Source organism: Nuphar pumila, chromosome 6, assembly GCF_984573655.1.
Source record: "Nuphar pumila chromosome 6, dmNupPumi1.hap1.1, whole genome shotgun sequence".
In the NCBI taxonomy this organism is placed as follows: Eukaryota; Viridiplantae; Streptophyta; class Magnoliopsida; order Nymphaeales; family Nymphaeaceae; genus Nuphar; species Nuphar pumila.
Window position 1 is genome coordinate 4,597,938 of NC_143254.1, and position 14,741 is coordinate 4,612,678.

Below are 14,741 nucleotides of genomic sequence, written 5' to 3' on the forward strand. Positions count from 1 at the left end.
GCATTTTAAAAGATATGCCACAAACATAGGCGATGATGTGCATATAGCCATACATGAGACACTGCAGCCGCAATTGCATGATCACCATCTGTAAGTACAACTTCAGGGTGCTTCTCATTCATTGCCTATGTAAATACTTTGAACAACCACTCAAATGTTTCCTTGGTCTGGTCATACAAAAAAGTGTCACCTAATATGCAACTCCGTGAGTGATGGTTCACTCTGACAAACTGCGCAAATGACCATTGTTTCGTATTAATCTTCACAGTCGTATAAAAAATAAGCACATTATTGAAGCATTCATAATCTACTCTTGACTTTAAATCTGCCCAAAACATATTCACAACATACCCATCTTCATCCAGTTGCATTGCACTAAAGAAACCAGGGTCATTGCTTGAATTCTTCTATAGGTAATCAACCAAAGAACATATGCCTCCATTCTTTATGTTGTCTGACATCTTCCTTCTCAAGTGGTTTCTTAGATCCATAGGTGTGAATGGTACATTCTCGCGACCACCATCTATGTGCACGCACAAATTGTATGCCTTCCTTGGTGCAATGTCGGCGCTATCAGTTATTTAAGCAATTGCAGCATGCGCTTCAGTTACTTTACGATGTGACCTTAACATAGGAGTCATAAATGAAGCGGCTAATTCATGGTTATGATCATTGATTAAAGTACAAACTGCATATTTCTCATTCGGAAGTCTTTTTAACACTATTCTCACTGATCAGCTACATCTTGAATTTGGCTTGCTCCTTGTTGGATTTTCACTTGACTTCTTCTAACCTTGCTTAGAACAAACATATGCCTTTCTCACCACGATACTTTATGCATTTTTTGCCCTAGAATACCTTCTAACACTAAAGTCGAGTTTTAAGGCATAATCATTGTAAAATTTCTATGCAGCTTCCTCATTATTAAACTGCATTCCCTCTATGGAAACAAAGTCAAGTGTATTATCATGTAGACTTGAGGTGCCTGCACCTTTGTCAAGTGCACTGTCATGATCGTCTAGCTCATTATCGATTTACATTTTGTCTGCTGGAATATTCAAGTCAAGAGTGAATCCAATGCCTGCACCCTTCTTATTATGTGCATCATTAGTACACATATTCACTTCTTCAGGTGCGTCAATAGTACGGATGTCCGTTGCTCCATGACTTTCTAATGATTGAGATACATCATCTTCACTGCTATTAGTTGATATACTCAACACTGTCATGAGCAAAATATCAATTTGCATTAACCAACGCATACATTTACTTCAATTTATTCAAGATGCATATAACAATGGCTAACGATTAGTTAAGCAAGTCAAAGAAATGATTGAATGAATCACAGTATCAAAGCAACAACATAATAGCTTACAAATCGTTAATAACAAACAAAACTATATCTCACAAATAGACACTAGAAAACACATAATATCTTACAAATCGATATACGATAATTTAGCATATCATATTACAAATCGGTATACGGTAATTTTGCATAATATCTTATAAATCGATATATGGCAATTCAACATAATATATTACAAATCGATATTAACAAACAAAACAATATCTCACAAATCAATACTAGAAAACACATAATATCTTACAAATCGATATACGACAATTCAGCATAATATATTACAAATCGATATTAACAAACAAAATAATATCTTACAAATCGACACTAGAAAACACATAATATCTTACAAATCGATATACGATAATTCAGCATAATATTTTACAAATCGATATCAACAAACAAAACAATATCTCACAAATCAACACTAGAAAACACATAATATCTTACAAATCGATATACGATAATTCAACATAATATATTATAAATTGATATTAATAAACAAAACAATATCTCACAAATCGATACTAGAAACATACATATTATCTTACAAATCGATATACAACAATTCCACATAATATATTATAAAATCGATATTAATAACCAAAACAATATCTTACAAATCGACACTAAAAAACACATAATATCTTACAAATTGATATACAACAATTCAGCATAATATATTACAAATCGATATTAACAAACAAAATAATATCTCACAAATCGATATACATGTTACTACAACCGTGATTTGCGTTACATTGCATATACTGAGTGAATAGATGATACCGGATGGGGTAGAGGCCCTTGCTCGCATCTGTAACCAAGCATTCTTGTCAACAGATCTGCCCGCCTTACAAAATCTTCAAGTTTTTAACCGTCGAAACGATAAAATCTACTTGCAATAACAAAACAATGCCTTAATGATACTCACAACGACATACGTTCTTCAACAATAGCATGATGACATGGAAAAGTACTCGCCATGCTTTAATGACACTTGTTGAAATGTTTGTGCGTCATTGCTTTTTTCCATACTGCCTAACGAAAACGAAAAAGAAGAGAAGACTGTAAAAAGAGATGGCCGACAAATCCTCCTTTGACGCCCACCAATGATCGAACCAGTCGTTTGATTTATAGTTATCTCCACGAGGTAGAAACGAACCCGAAAACGTTTTCTATCTAACACAAGGCAGGAACGAGAAGGCGGCCATGTGTTGTATCCCAAGCTAAAAACAAAGGCGGAAGGTGCAAATCTATATACGGGGAGCGGAAGGACATTTTCGTCCAACACATATCTATCTTACGGGAGGACATTTCTGTCAAAAGCATATCTACCTTTTTTATATGTTATTTTATTATAAAGTCATCGTGGGCAACATTGGCATATGAATTATCATGGGTCCCAAGATATTCCTCCGTACACACCGGAACACGTAAATTTGTGTTCCGTGGAGAACACACAACACCGTCTCGTTTTCAAGTGTTGGCAGTTGAATGCTTGCTAGAGTCGATATAGTAAATTTTTTTGCCCAAAATATCACTACGTTTTTCGTTCATTTGAAGAACTGGCAACATCGACATAGTGGATGCTTGGACTATGCTTCTATTTGGTCATCATTAATAGTATTTCGTGCAAGGTGAAGATTCTAGCTTGGATCTCTCTCTCTCACACACACACACACACACACACACACACATATGGTAAATGGATTCTTTGGGTTCTCATTTTTTTAATTCTAACCTGTATGTGTTTGGCATGGTCGATTTACTAAGAATTGATACTTCAATTAGAGCATAAAAATTTTGCGAAGATTTTAGGTCATTGCTTTTTCAAATCTCATAAAAATCTACTTGGGTTGGAATTGAACTCTCCTGTATGATCAAGCACGTAGATCATATTTGTATAATTAAAACAAAAAGCTGAAAAATTCATTCAACATGTTTGCATTTCTCTTTTTTTGTCTCTCTTATATATGTAGGGTTAATATTGGCTACTAATGAAGGTACATAACGAGCTATAAATCATACATGAAAGCTGTATTGACTCAATCTGACCACCAAGATGTATTCAACATGGTTTGTTTACTAATGTTCAAGCCTTGGATCGTGCTTTTCTGATATAAACGCATTGTGGGTCATTGATTTTTAGACCCTTCAAAAACCTAATTACTTGTCATAATCACATGATCCAAAACAAGTTTCTTACTAAACAAATCATGTAGATCACATATATAACGTTTGTGTTAGGAAAATTTGAAAATTTTTGAAGAAAAAAGTGATTCTGACCCATTAGTTCCTTACCTTCATTAGTAGCCAATATATATATATATATATATATATATATATTACAAAGGTGAAAGTAAGGATAGTAGGTGTCAAAAATTAGATGCATCATTACTTTTTCTAAATTGATATTATTGATATGTTTTATAAGTGTCATTCAAACTTTGTTTACCCTTATCTAATTCCAAAAAATTATCGTTACAACAAAAAATGATGCATTTTTCAAAATATCTCATAGTTTTCTAAAACCATACATGTTGAGCGGATCATTTTAACCCTCATGTGCAAACACGTTAAGGATATGCAAATTTTCTCTGACCTATTGATTTTCAACTAAAAAATTGAAGGATTATGAAGAAACACAAAAAAATTAGACAAAAATACATTTTCAACACCATCTAAATCACTGTAAAACAACAAACGAAAGCTAAGATATAACCCTGGCAGTGTTCTAAAAAAAAGAGATGAATAGGCACGGTTGTGCCTAACCCGATTATTCTATATTGTTTTTTGGCCACCTAAGTCAAAAATCAGAAAAACAATAAAAGAGAAACAAATCGGAGCGTTAGCTTTCCAACGGAGAGAAAATTCACATATCTTTAACAAGTCCGCACATACAAAGGTTAAAATGATCGTTTTAATGCTCAACATTTGCAGTTTTGGTCATCAAGCGAATTTTGGCGAATTGTGATGTTTTTGAAAAACACATCATTTTCCAAAATAAGTCTTACATGACATTGTAATTTTTCAAACACTCTTGAATTACCATATATAACTCTTCATGCCACTTGGAGAATTGAAATAATAACATACAACCAATATTTGTAACTATTAACAATGAAGGTAATACAATGCATTTTTGAAGAATCGAGTGGGTTACTAATATGAAACTGCAAATGGAATAGTACCCAAGCTATTTGTTCATGTTCGTGTCTTTTATCCACTTTTTTCTTATTTATGCTCTCTTGCCCTTTCGCCCATATGGTTAGACATTTTTATTTTGAATTTTAGACTTCTCCTTCATCCAATTTCTAAAAATTAAGTTCATCCTTAACATATCATAAGTGTTTTGTCTATTCTATCCAAAAAAGAGGGAATGCACATTTGTTTGAAACATTTCCCAAGTCACCATTTTGCATCATTGAGTCAGCATCGAACCTTTGATTAGATCCCAACAAAAATCCAACTGTTGCGAGTAGCTTATCAAGGTCATCTCATATTCTGCTCCCTATTTTCTGCTTGATTACTAATCCCCATCAGTATTAGTATCAGTATAAACTACCACACGCTTAGCTTATCTTGAACGAATCCCATGATCGACTGAGTTCTTCCTCATTACCTTCTTCCTGGTAATCATCGATGATAATTAATACATGGGAGCGTTTTTTTCATGCTTTAAATTTTAATTTGCTAGCTGCATCTTTGCTACACACAAGTACTCCAATGATGCATTTGTTCCAGCTGGCAACCAGAGCCATCAGATGGGCGAGAAATTAATTCTAACAAGATGTATTTTTTGACATATATACACTATCATATCAGAATAAGTATACATCAAATAGAAATGAGAAAAAAAACATGAGTGGGTTTAAAAAGATTTCGACCTCTCCCTGATCAAAATAAGGCTCCCACTATCCTCTATCTTGATGAATGCTCTTCCACTGTACAATTAATCACATTTTAGTTGCCTTTTGCACATCTTCCTGACAAAGACACCCGCTCAAAATTTTTCCCGCCATTATCAACATGGCCGTGGATTATGATACAAAATGTTAAGCACCCTGATTAAGAAATCAGGATGCCCTGATATTTTGCACTAATGCAAAATTTGTGCGCTATGGCTTCTCTCCCTTCACCTTGGCTTTTGATCCAGATTCGATCAACAGACGAGCATATTTGCTTTGAACTTCTTGAAGCTCATTCTGAAGCTGCTGTGCCTGTACGAAGAAAGAAAAGGAAGCAGCTCAATGTAAAAAAAGGAAAAAAAAACCACTGATATAGAAATAATACAGAGAATAAGAATAACTAATTAAATAAAGCATTTACTTTAAGCTCAAGCTCTTTCTCCACTTTCTCATATTCCTTACACCTGATCAAGGACAACATCATCAGAATCTTAGGCTGTGGAGAGAGAGAGAGAGAGCTTATAATGTATATTATCCTACTATATATGAAAATACAAGAAAATAAAAGCCAATCAATTATGACATGTAGAACATACATATTCTACAAAGAAAGGATTTTCCACTTACTGATCTCTTAGCTTCTTATTTTCTTCTAATAGTTCTCTAGCTTCTTGTAACCACCTAGCGTCCTCAACTTTGTTGCTTATCTAGAGACAAAATCCAACCAAGAATTATGCACAGATTCGAACAAAATCTACCAATTTTTACAAAGATAATATATATATATATATATATATATATATATATAGAGAGAGAGAGAGAGAGAGAGAGAGTAGCTGCCAACAGCAGCCAACTCCCCAGCGCCGTCCATCGTTGATGACCGACGGTGCTCATGTGCCCTGTTCACAAAATCACACTTGTGGGCGCTATCCACCTGGGTCTTTAGCGGCGGTTGCGACTGAGGCTAAAGACCCAAAAGCAGAAAAAAAGTGTCATCCATGTGTGCGACGTTGGCCACAGTTGGCAGGGAGTAGTGTTGGCAGCATATATATATATATATAAAGAAAAGCATGAACAGACAAAGTGAGCCCAATGAAAGGCTGGATGAGCAAGCCCCAAGTGCTGACCTGATTTGCATGGTTATAGTCACTTTTTGCACTTTGTCCTACCACTGCCTGCCGTTTGAAAGTTTCTGAGGCCACCAAATCGTTTGATACTTTCCTCTTTACAGTAGAGCCTTCACGTACAGCATCTGGAAACATATAAGGGTTAACTCTGTTTCTCTTCTAAAAGCATATCACTATGAATATACAACTACAGGCTACCTATAGTTGCCACACCAGTGGCTGGACTAACTGATTCCACCCTGACAGATTGGGGATTGCTAGAAGAGAAGTGAAACTTTGAGTTCTGAACTGGAACAGTTACTGAACGAGATTTGTTCATGGATTTATAACCAATCAAAGCACAATGCAAGTTCCTGCAAAAATGCATAACATAAGATAGACAAACTACAGACAGCCACTGCCAATGACTAAAAGTAAATACTCCAAAATGGTAGTTTAGGTATCACCATAGCAGGATCAACAAACCCAGAGCAATGAAAATGCAAACAGGGCCGAATCAAGTTTATCTCGCAAGTTTGAAGCGTAAGGGCTTGAACCAGAGTTACCGGAAGCACCTAGGTAGAAGGGGAAGCATGTTTCAGAAGCGCGAAACGTCGCGCTTCCGAAGCGTGAGGGGAAGTGTCCGCCTTTTATGGGAAGCGTGTTTCCCTTTTATGGGAAGCACGCTTCCTCCACGCTTCCCCATTTTTTCATTTTTTTGCTTCCCCCTCGCTTCCGGTTCGCTTCCTAGGTCGCTTCCGAGATGTTCAGAATTTTCTTCTAAGTGGTCCGAGGCTTCCCCGCTTCCTAAATTTTTGAAAGTGCCTCGCTTCCCGCTCCCGCTTCCCGTATCGCTTCCCGCTTCCTCGATTGGTAACTCTGGCTTGAACTAAGAAAGGCTCCTAAACGAGTAAACCATTGATGTAATATTGCATAATTTTTCATAGTTTTTAAGCCTAAAAATGTATTTTTTAAATTTAGTATTTATATTTAATTTGATAAAATCATGAAAAATAATCAAATATAAGGTGATGTCAACATGGGTCAGGACTTAGTCCAGCGCCCATCGATAAGACCTAATTGTGTTAAGTAAAATCTGTGAAATTTATTTTTTTTAACCTTTAAATTTGAGAGAAATTAGGGTGAAATTCAAGCAAAATTCGGAAGCAAATTTAGCTAAGACAATTGTTAGATCCGTATCGGAATGTAGATCTCGTAGGAGATCTGTTTTCTCGAAATCGGATAACAGTTGGCCCAAAAAATGCATTCTTCTAAAATGACTGACCTCTATTTTTTAGTCTTCTAGTTTGGATCAGATTTGACCCGCTCCATTGGATGCATGTTAATATAGATCTGGACCCAGTCCAGGATCCAATATTAACTAGGATTCGGTCCAGATTGAGATCTAATTGGATTTTAGATATAGATTTGGATCATAGATCCAATCTGGATCCATAATCCATCCATGTCATTTTAAAACTAAAATGAATTTAAAGTTTTAAAAACAACTTTTGAATTAAAGACTAAAGATGAGGGGTAGAACTCTACCCCATATGGACATCTAGAAGGGGGTGTCCCCCTTAGAATATTCCAAGGATAAAAAATTAATAATAAAATAAAATCCTAAAATCTAGAAGGATAAAGGAGTTAGAGCTAGAGTTCTACACATGGTAGAACTCTACCCCTAAAGGGGAGCTAGAAGGGGGTGTCACCCCCCTCTAGAAGCCTTTAAAAATATTTAAAGGGCTTAGAATCCTCTCTCTAGAAGTCGCCTTCTAGAGAGAGAGAGAGAGTTGAGAAAGAAAGAAATAGAGAGGAGAGAGAAAATAGTGAGGTTTGGGGAAAGAGAAAAAAGAAAGAAAAGAGAAGTATTCCAACAGTTTTCTCTAGCTTTTCGTTACTTCGAATCAAGGTAAGGGTTTCTCTCTTAATCCGCACGGGAAAGAAGTTAGTATGAATCGATTCGAGCATGGGTTTAGAGAAAATAGAAATCTGGTCATAAATATACATATTTTCTAGTTGCCCATTTCATGTTTATGAAATTTAAAATATGTATGTCTTTTGTTGATTTCATGTTCATAAATCATAAATATGAATTTAGTTTTGCCAATTTCATGTTCATGACTCTGACATAGCTATTTTATGTCAGCCGATTCATGTACACGAATCCGATTTTGGCTACGAACTATGTCTAAGTATAAATATGTATTTTTGCATACTAGTCAATCATGTGCATGAACCTGATGTTTATGTACATATTTCAGCCTATCGATTTTATGAGCATGAATCATATATGTATGTGCATTTAAATTTCAGTCTGCCGATTTTATAAGCATGAACTATATATGTAAGTGCATTTAAATTACAGTCAGTCGATTTTATGAGTTTTAATCATGTGTTAGAACCTGATATATATATATATATATCCGTGTGTGTATTTCACATCATGTTGTTTTTTAATCTGATATATGTACATGTCAGGTTGCAGACCATGTCCATGATCTGGACAGACGTATTCTACATGTTTGCTAACTATGTACATGATCTGAACAGATTAGTTCTACACGGTTGTTGATCTTAAGCATGTGTTCTACTTATCTTGCAGATCATACATGATGCATATACATATTTTTTTATAGTCGATTCATGCACATGAAGCTAATCATGAACATTAATCCTATCAGCACACTTATATTTTCTGATTAGCTAATTCATGTATATGAAGCTGATCATATACATGAATCTGATCAGCACATTTATATTTTCTGCTTAGCCGACTCATATACATGAAGCTGATCATGTACATGAATCTGATCAGCATACATGTATTTTTCTGTTAGCTGATTCATGTACATGAATCTGATCATCTATATGGATCTGATAAGCACATTTATTTTTTGATTAGCCGATTCATGTGCATGAAACTGATTATGTACATAAATCTGATCAGCACTTGTATACTTTCTACTTAGCCGATTCATATACATGAAATTGATTATCTACATGCTGCACACGCGCACACACACACACACACACACACACACATATATATATATATATATATATATATATTCCCTGTTAGCTGATTCTTCTATTCAAATCTGATCATGTGTTTAAACTGGGGCATAACATATATATTTTTTCAGCAGTTAATCATGTACATGAAGCTGATCTGATGCAGTTTGCAATCAGCTGATCGTGTACATGAATCTGGTTAGAAATTATATAAATATATATATGTCAGCTGATTCATGTACATAGCTGATTATGTGCAATATACAGTCAGCTGATCATGCACGTGAATCTGATCAGAAATTTTGTACCTGCTTCTGTTAGTCGATTCATGTACATGAAGCTGATCGTGTGCATGTTTGCAGTCAGCTGGTCATGTACATGAATCTGATCAGAATATATATTTTCTGATTATGTACATAAATCTGATCCTAAGCAGATCAGTTTGCAATTATCTTAGCATACGCATGAATCTAAATATAATTAGATGTTTGCATGATTGTGATCATATACATGACTCAGATCAAATGCATAAATTTGATCTTATATAAATCGTTTGCATGTTTGTTTATCAAATACATAAATTTGATCATGAATAGTGTGGTTTGCAAGCTTTCTATATGCATGTGTATGTGCTCGGCAAAATGTGCATTCTTTTGTGTGTGAATGTGCATTGTGAACATAAATTGTGAAATTGTATGTATTTTATGTTCACTAAAATTTTGGAATGGCATGAATAACTTTATGATATGTTTGTGGTTATGTGTGAACCAACGTGGGCTTATGTAGGCCAGGAGCATGTGCTTCTCTAGTGCTATGGAACAATTTATGCATTGCAAAATAATTTTTGAAAATTATTGGTTTTTCAAAATTAATTACACTGTGAAATTGTGAGGGTTAGCGCCCAAAATTGTTATTGCATGTTGATTTGCAAAACGGTTCTTTGTAAAGAACTTGAAATTGATTTAAATGGTAAAAGATATTAAAACAGTATAATTATGCTCTTTCTTGATGTCCCTTCTACAGTGTGAAAATCTTGGATAACGGTCATAAGGGACCGTCAAGATACTAAAACTCTGTGTCCAATTGTATTCCCAAAACACGATGTGAGGTTCACGTCCCCGACCATAGTTTTAAGGAGCTTTTAGCCGCTTTTCTTGGGAGTGGTGTAATATCGTGTATTTTGACACTTAGTCATTTTGTGATTTTTCGAAAATTTGGCTAAGTATAAAAGAAAAATCGGTAAAATCTCGATTTTAGGCCGATGCTTTTGAGTTTGGGCTTGGCCCATGTCTCATTGTCAAAGCCTAAATGAGCCACTTAAAACATGAGAAAAAGTTTTATTTTCGACTTTTAAATTTGAGCAAAATTCGGATTTTTTTCAGACAAATTTCAGAGGCGAAATTCAAGTTATATATTGTTGGATGCGTCTCAAAATTCTGAGCATAAGAATGTTTTATTTTCCTTGATTCGGGTTACAGTTGGCCTGAAAATCGCATTTTTTGGATGAAATCTCTTCTCCAACCCATCTAGAAGAGGGGGGTCTGTTAGAATTTCATCTGCACCTGCATTAAGAGAGAAAACAGAGAAAGAGAGGGAGAGAGACGAGAAGAGAAAACCACAAGGGGCCTCTGCGGCTGTCACGATTTCTGTCTCAGAAATCGTGACCTAATGCATTGTATAAAGCAAAAACGATCCTTTGTTAATCCTTTCGTAAATAGGTCCGCAACTTGTTGTTCAGTATTGACGAACTCAAGCTCAATCTCTTTTTCTTCAACTTTCTGTCTCACAAAGTGTTGGTCAATCTCAATGTGTTTAGCACGACTGTGATGTACTGGATTGAATGACATGTTAATAGCACTTTGGTTGTCACATAGCAAGGTAGTGTGGGAGATCTTTTCTCCTACTTCAGTCAGTAGATGTTTGATCCATGTGACTTCGGCAGTGGCAGCAGCCATAGATCTATATTCAGCCTCAGTACTTGATCTAGCGATAGCTTTTTGTTTTCTACTGCTCCAAGAGACTAAATTTCTTCTAATAAAAACATAATATCCTGATGTAGATCTTCGTTCATCAGGATCCCCAACCCAGTCTGCATCACAATATACAGTGAGTCCATGCTCATCTTTGCCATATGACTGTGGTGAGTATGTCAATCCATCCCCAATAGTCCCTTTCAGATATCTAAGGATCCTCTTGACAGCTTCCATATGTCCAGTACGTGGCGCATGCATAAATTGAGATACTTGATTGACTGAATAAACAATATCTGGTCTAGTGAAGGTCAGATACTGTAACATTCCTATTATGCTTCGATACCTGGTGGGATCATCACACAAATCTCCATCATGAGCACTAAGTTTTTTATGCAGCACACTCGGAGTTCCCAGAGGTTTGCAGTCTTTTATACTTGCCTTGCGGAGAACATCTACGGTGTACTTATGCTGTGTGAGTGTCAATCCATGAGTTTGATTATCACTACACCAAGAAAATAGCGTAGAGTTCCAAGATCTTTCATTTTGAACCTCTGACCTAGTAAGTCTTTCACTTCTTGGATGTGAACCACAGAGTTTCCTGTGATAACAATATACAACAACAACAACAACTACGCCTTCATCCCAAAACAATTGGGGTCAGCGATATGAACCAAAAAACAAATTCATTTTGGGTCTTCCACATGAATCCTTTTCCTCCAATCATTTCTATCCAACGCCATGTCCTCGGTGAGGTTCAAAGCATTCATATCCTTTCCTATCATCTCCATCCAAGTCTTCCTAGGCCTACCCCGACCTCTTTTAACTAATATATTTTCCCATTTCTCCAACCTTCTAACTGGAGCATCATTAGGCCTTCGCCGAATATGTCCAAACCACCGTAAACGATTCTCTCGCATCTTATTTTCAATGGGTGCAACACCTACCTTCTTACGTATCTCTTCGTTCCGAATCTTATCTTTTATTGTATTTCCACACATCCATCTAAGCATCCGCATCTCAGCTACACTCATTTTTTGAATATGATGTCTCTTGGCAGCCCAACATTCCGTACCATATAGTAAAGCGGGTCTAATAGTCGTCCTATAAAACTTTCCCTTCAACCGCAATGGCATTCTACGATCGCACAGCACTCCAGTAGCACTTTTCCATTTCATCCACCCAACCTTTATCCTATGATTTACATCTCCATCAATTTCTCCATACTTTTGAATGATGGATCCCAAATATTTGAAATAATCATTCACCGGTATATCTTGCTCACCAAGCTTCACTACACTCCCATCACTACTTCGTTGCTTACTAAACCGACATTTCATATATTCAGTCTTACTCTTACTCAACTTAAAACCTCTAGCTTCCAATGTCTGTCTCCATAATTCTAACTTAGCATTAACCCCAGCTCTAGACTCATCAATCAAAACAATATCATCAGCAAACAACATACACCACGGTACATTTTCTTGAATTGATCTCGTAAGCTCATCCATCACTATCGCAAATAGGAAAGGGCTTAAAGCAGATCCTTGATGTAACCCAACCGTTATCGAAAAATTGGTTGTCACCCCTCCACAAGTGCGGACATTGGTTACTACTCCTTCATACATATCTTTAATTATACTAATGCACTTGAGAGAAACACCTTTCTTCATCATTGTCCACCAGAGAACGTCCCTAGGTACTCTATCGTATGCCTTCTCTAAATCAATAAAAACCATATGCAAATCTTTGTTCCTCTCCCTATATCTTTCAATAAGTTGTCTAAGAAGATGTATAGCTTCCATAGTTGATCTTCCAGGCATAAAACCAAATTGATTCTCCGATATCATGACAACCTTCCTCAACCTAGACTCAATCACCCTCTCCCAAAGTTTCATAGTATGACTCATGAGTTTTATACCACGATAGTTTGTGCAATCTTGTATATCACCCTTATTCTTATATAAAGGCACCAAAGTACTCTTCCTCCACTCATTAGACATCTTATTTGTTCGCCAAATCAAGTTAAAAAGATTTGTCAACCATTCTAAACCTTTCTCTCCCAAGCATTTCCAAGCCTCGATAGGTATACCATCTGGGCCAACTGCCCTTCTTGATTTCATTTTCTTCAAAGCCTCTGCAATTTCTTTCTTTTGAATCTTGCGCATGAAGTCACGATTTATCTCATGAAAAGGAATGGAGAAGTCTCCAAGATCTTGAGCATGACTATCATTAAATAGCTTATCAAAATAATCTTTCCATCTCTCCTTAATCTCCTCATCTTTGACTAAAACCCTTTGCGTTTCATCTTTGATACATCTAACCATACCCAAATCCTTCGATTTCATATCTCTCATCTTTGCAAGCCTATAAATATCCTTCTCGCCTTCTTTGGTATCCAACTCGTCATAAACCTCCTTATATACCTTAGCCCTCGCGTTTCGAACAACTTTTTTAGCTTCCTTCTTTGCTATCATATACTTCTCCAAATTCTCATTATCACGACTCTTACTTAGATTTCTATAACACTCTCTTTTAACCTTAATAGCTAATTTGACATCCTCGTTCCACCATGATGTATCCTTACCTAGTGGTGCACCGCCTTTAGACTCACCCAATACCTCCTTAGCTACTTTTCTCATACCACCCGCTATCTTATTCCACATTGATTCTGAATCCTCCTCGAGACACCAATCAACTTCCTTAACTACTTGCTCTACAAACATTCCTTGTTTAGCTCCTTTCAGTGCCCACCACTTAATTCTAGGATCTATCCTATGTCTATCCCTTTTGCGGCATTGTCTAATTCTAAGATCTAAAATTAAGACTCTATGTTGTGTAGCTACACTTTCTCCTGGTATAACCTTACAATCGATGCAACAACCCCTATCTCTCTTTCTAAGTAGGAAAAAATCTATCTGACTCGTATTAACCCCACTTTTAAATGTTACTAGGTGAGACTCCCTCTTCCTAAACCAAGTGTTTGCTAAGATCATATCATAGGACAAACAAAAATCTAAAATCCTTTCTCCACTTTCATTTCTTTCTCCTATACCATAGCCTCCATGGATATTCTCAAATCCATCCCTACTAATGCCTACATGTCCATTAAGGTCACCGCCGATGAAAAGCTTTTCTCCATAAGATGTCTCTTGTACTACTCCATCTAAATCTTCCCAAAATTGATGCTTAATGGAATCATCTAAACCTCTACTTGAGGTGCATAAACACTAATAATATTAATAATATCCGTACCTAATACTAATTTAATAAGTAAAATTCTATCACCCTTCCTACGGACCTCAACTACATTATCTATAAACTGACGACTCATAACAATCCCTACTCCATTCCTATTCCTATTTATTCCTGTATACCA

At 36.0% G+C, this 14,741-nt stretch overlaps 1 protein-coding gene across 2 annotated transcripts in view; it reads right to left on the minus strand.

Moving 5' to 3' along the window:
* Positions 1-5,151: 5,151 nt before the first annotated feature.
* Positions 5,152-14,741, minus strand: part of LOC149833711 (protein MICRORCHIDIA 6-like) — a 114,756-nt gene continuing 105,166 nt past the window's right edge. For both annotated transcript variants that reach the window (XM_090010966.1, XM_090010965.1), the window contains exons 17-21: positions 6,597-6,751; positions 6,399-6,523; positions 5,899-5,978; positions 5,693-5,735; positions 5,152-5,583 (exon numbers count right to left, since the gene is read on the minus strand). In XM_090010966.1, the coding sequence (XP_089867092.1) occupies positions 5,482-5,583; positions 5,693-5,735; positions 5,899-5,978; positions 6,399-6,523; positions 6,597-6,751 (505 nt within the window). In that variant the 3' untranslated portion in view covers positions 5,152-5,481. The remainder of the gene's footprint in view (positions 5,584-5,692; positions 5,736-5,898; positions 5,979-6,398; positions 6,524-6,596; positions 6,752-14,741) is intronic.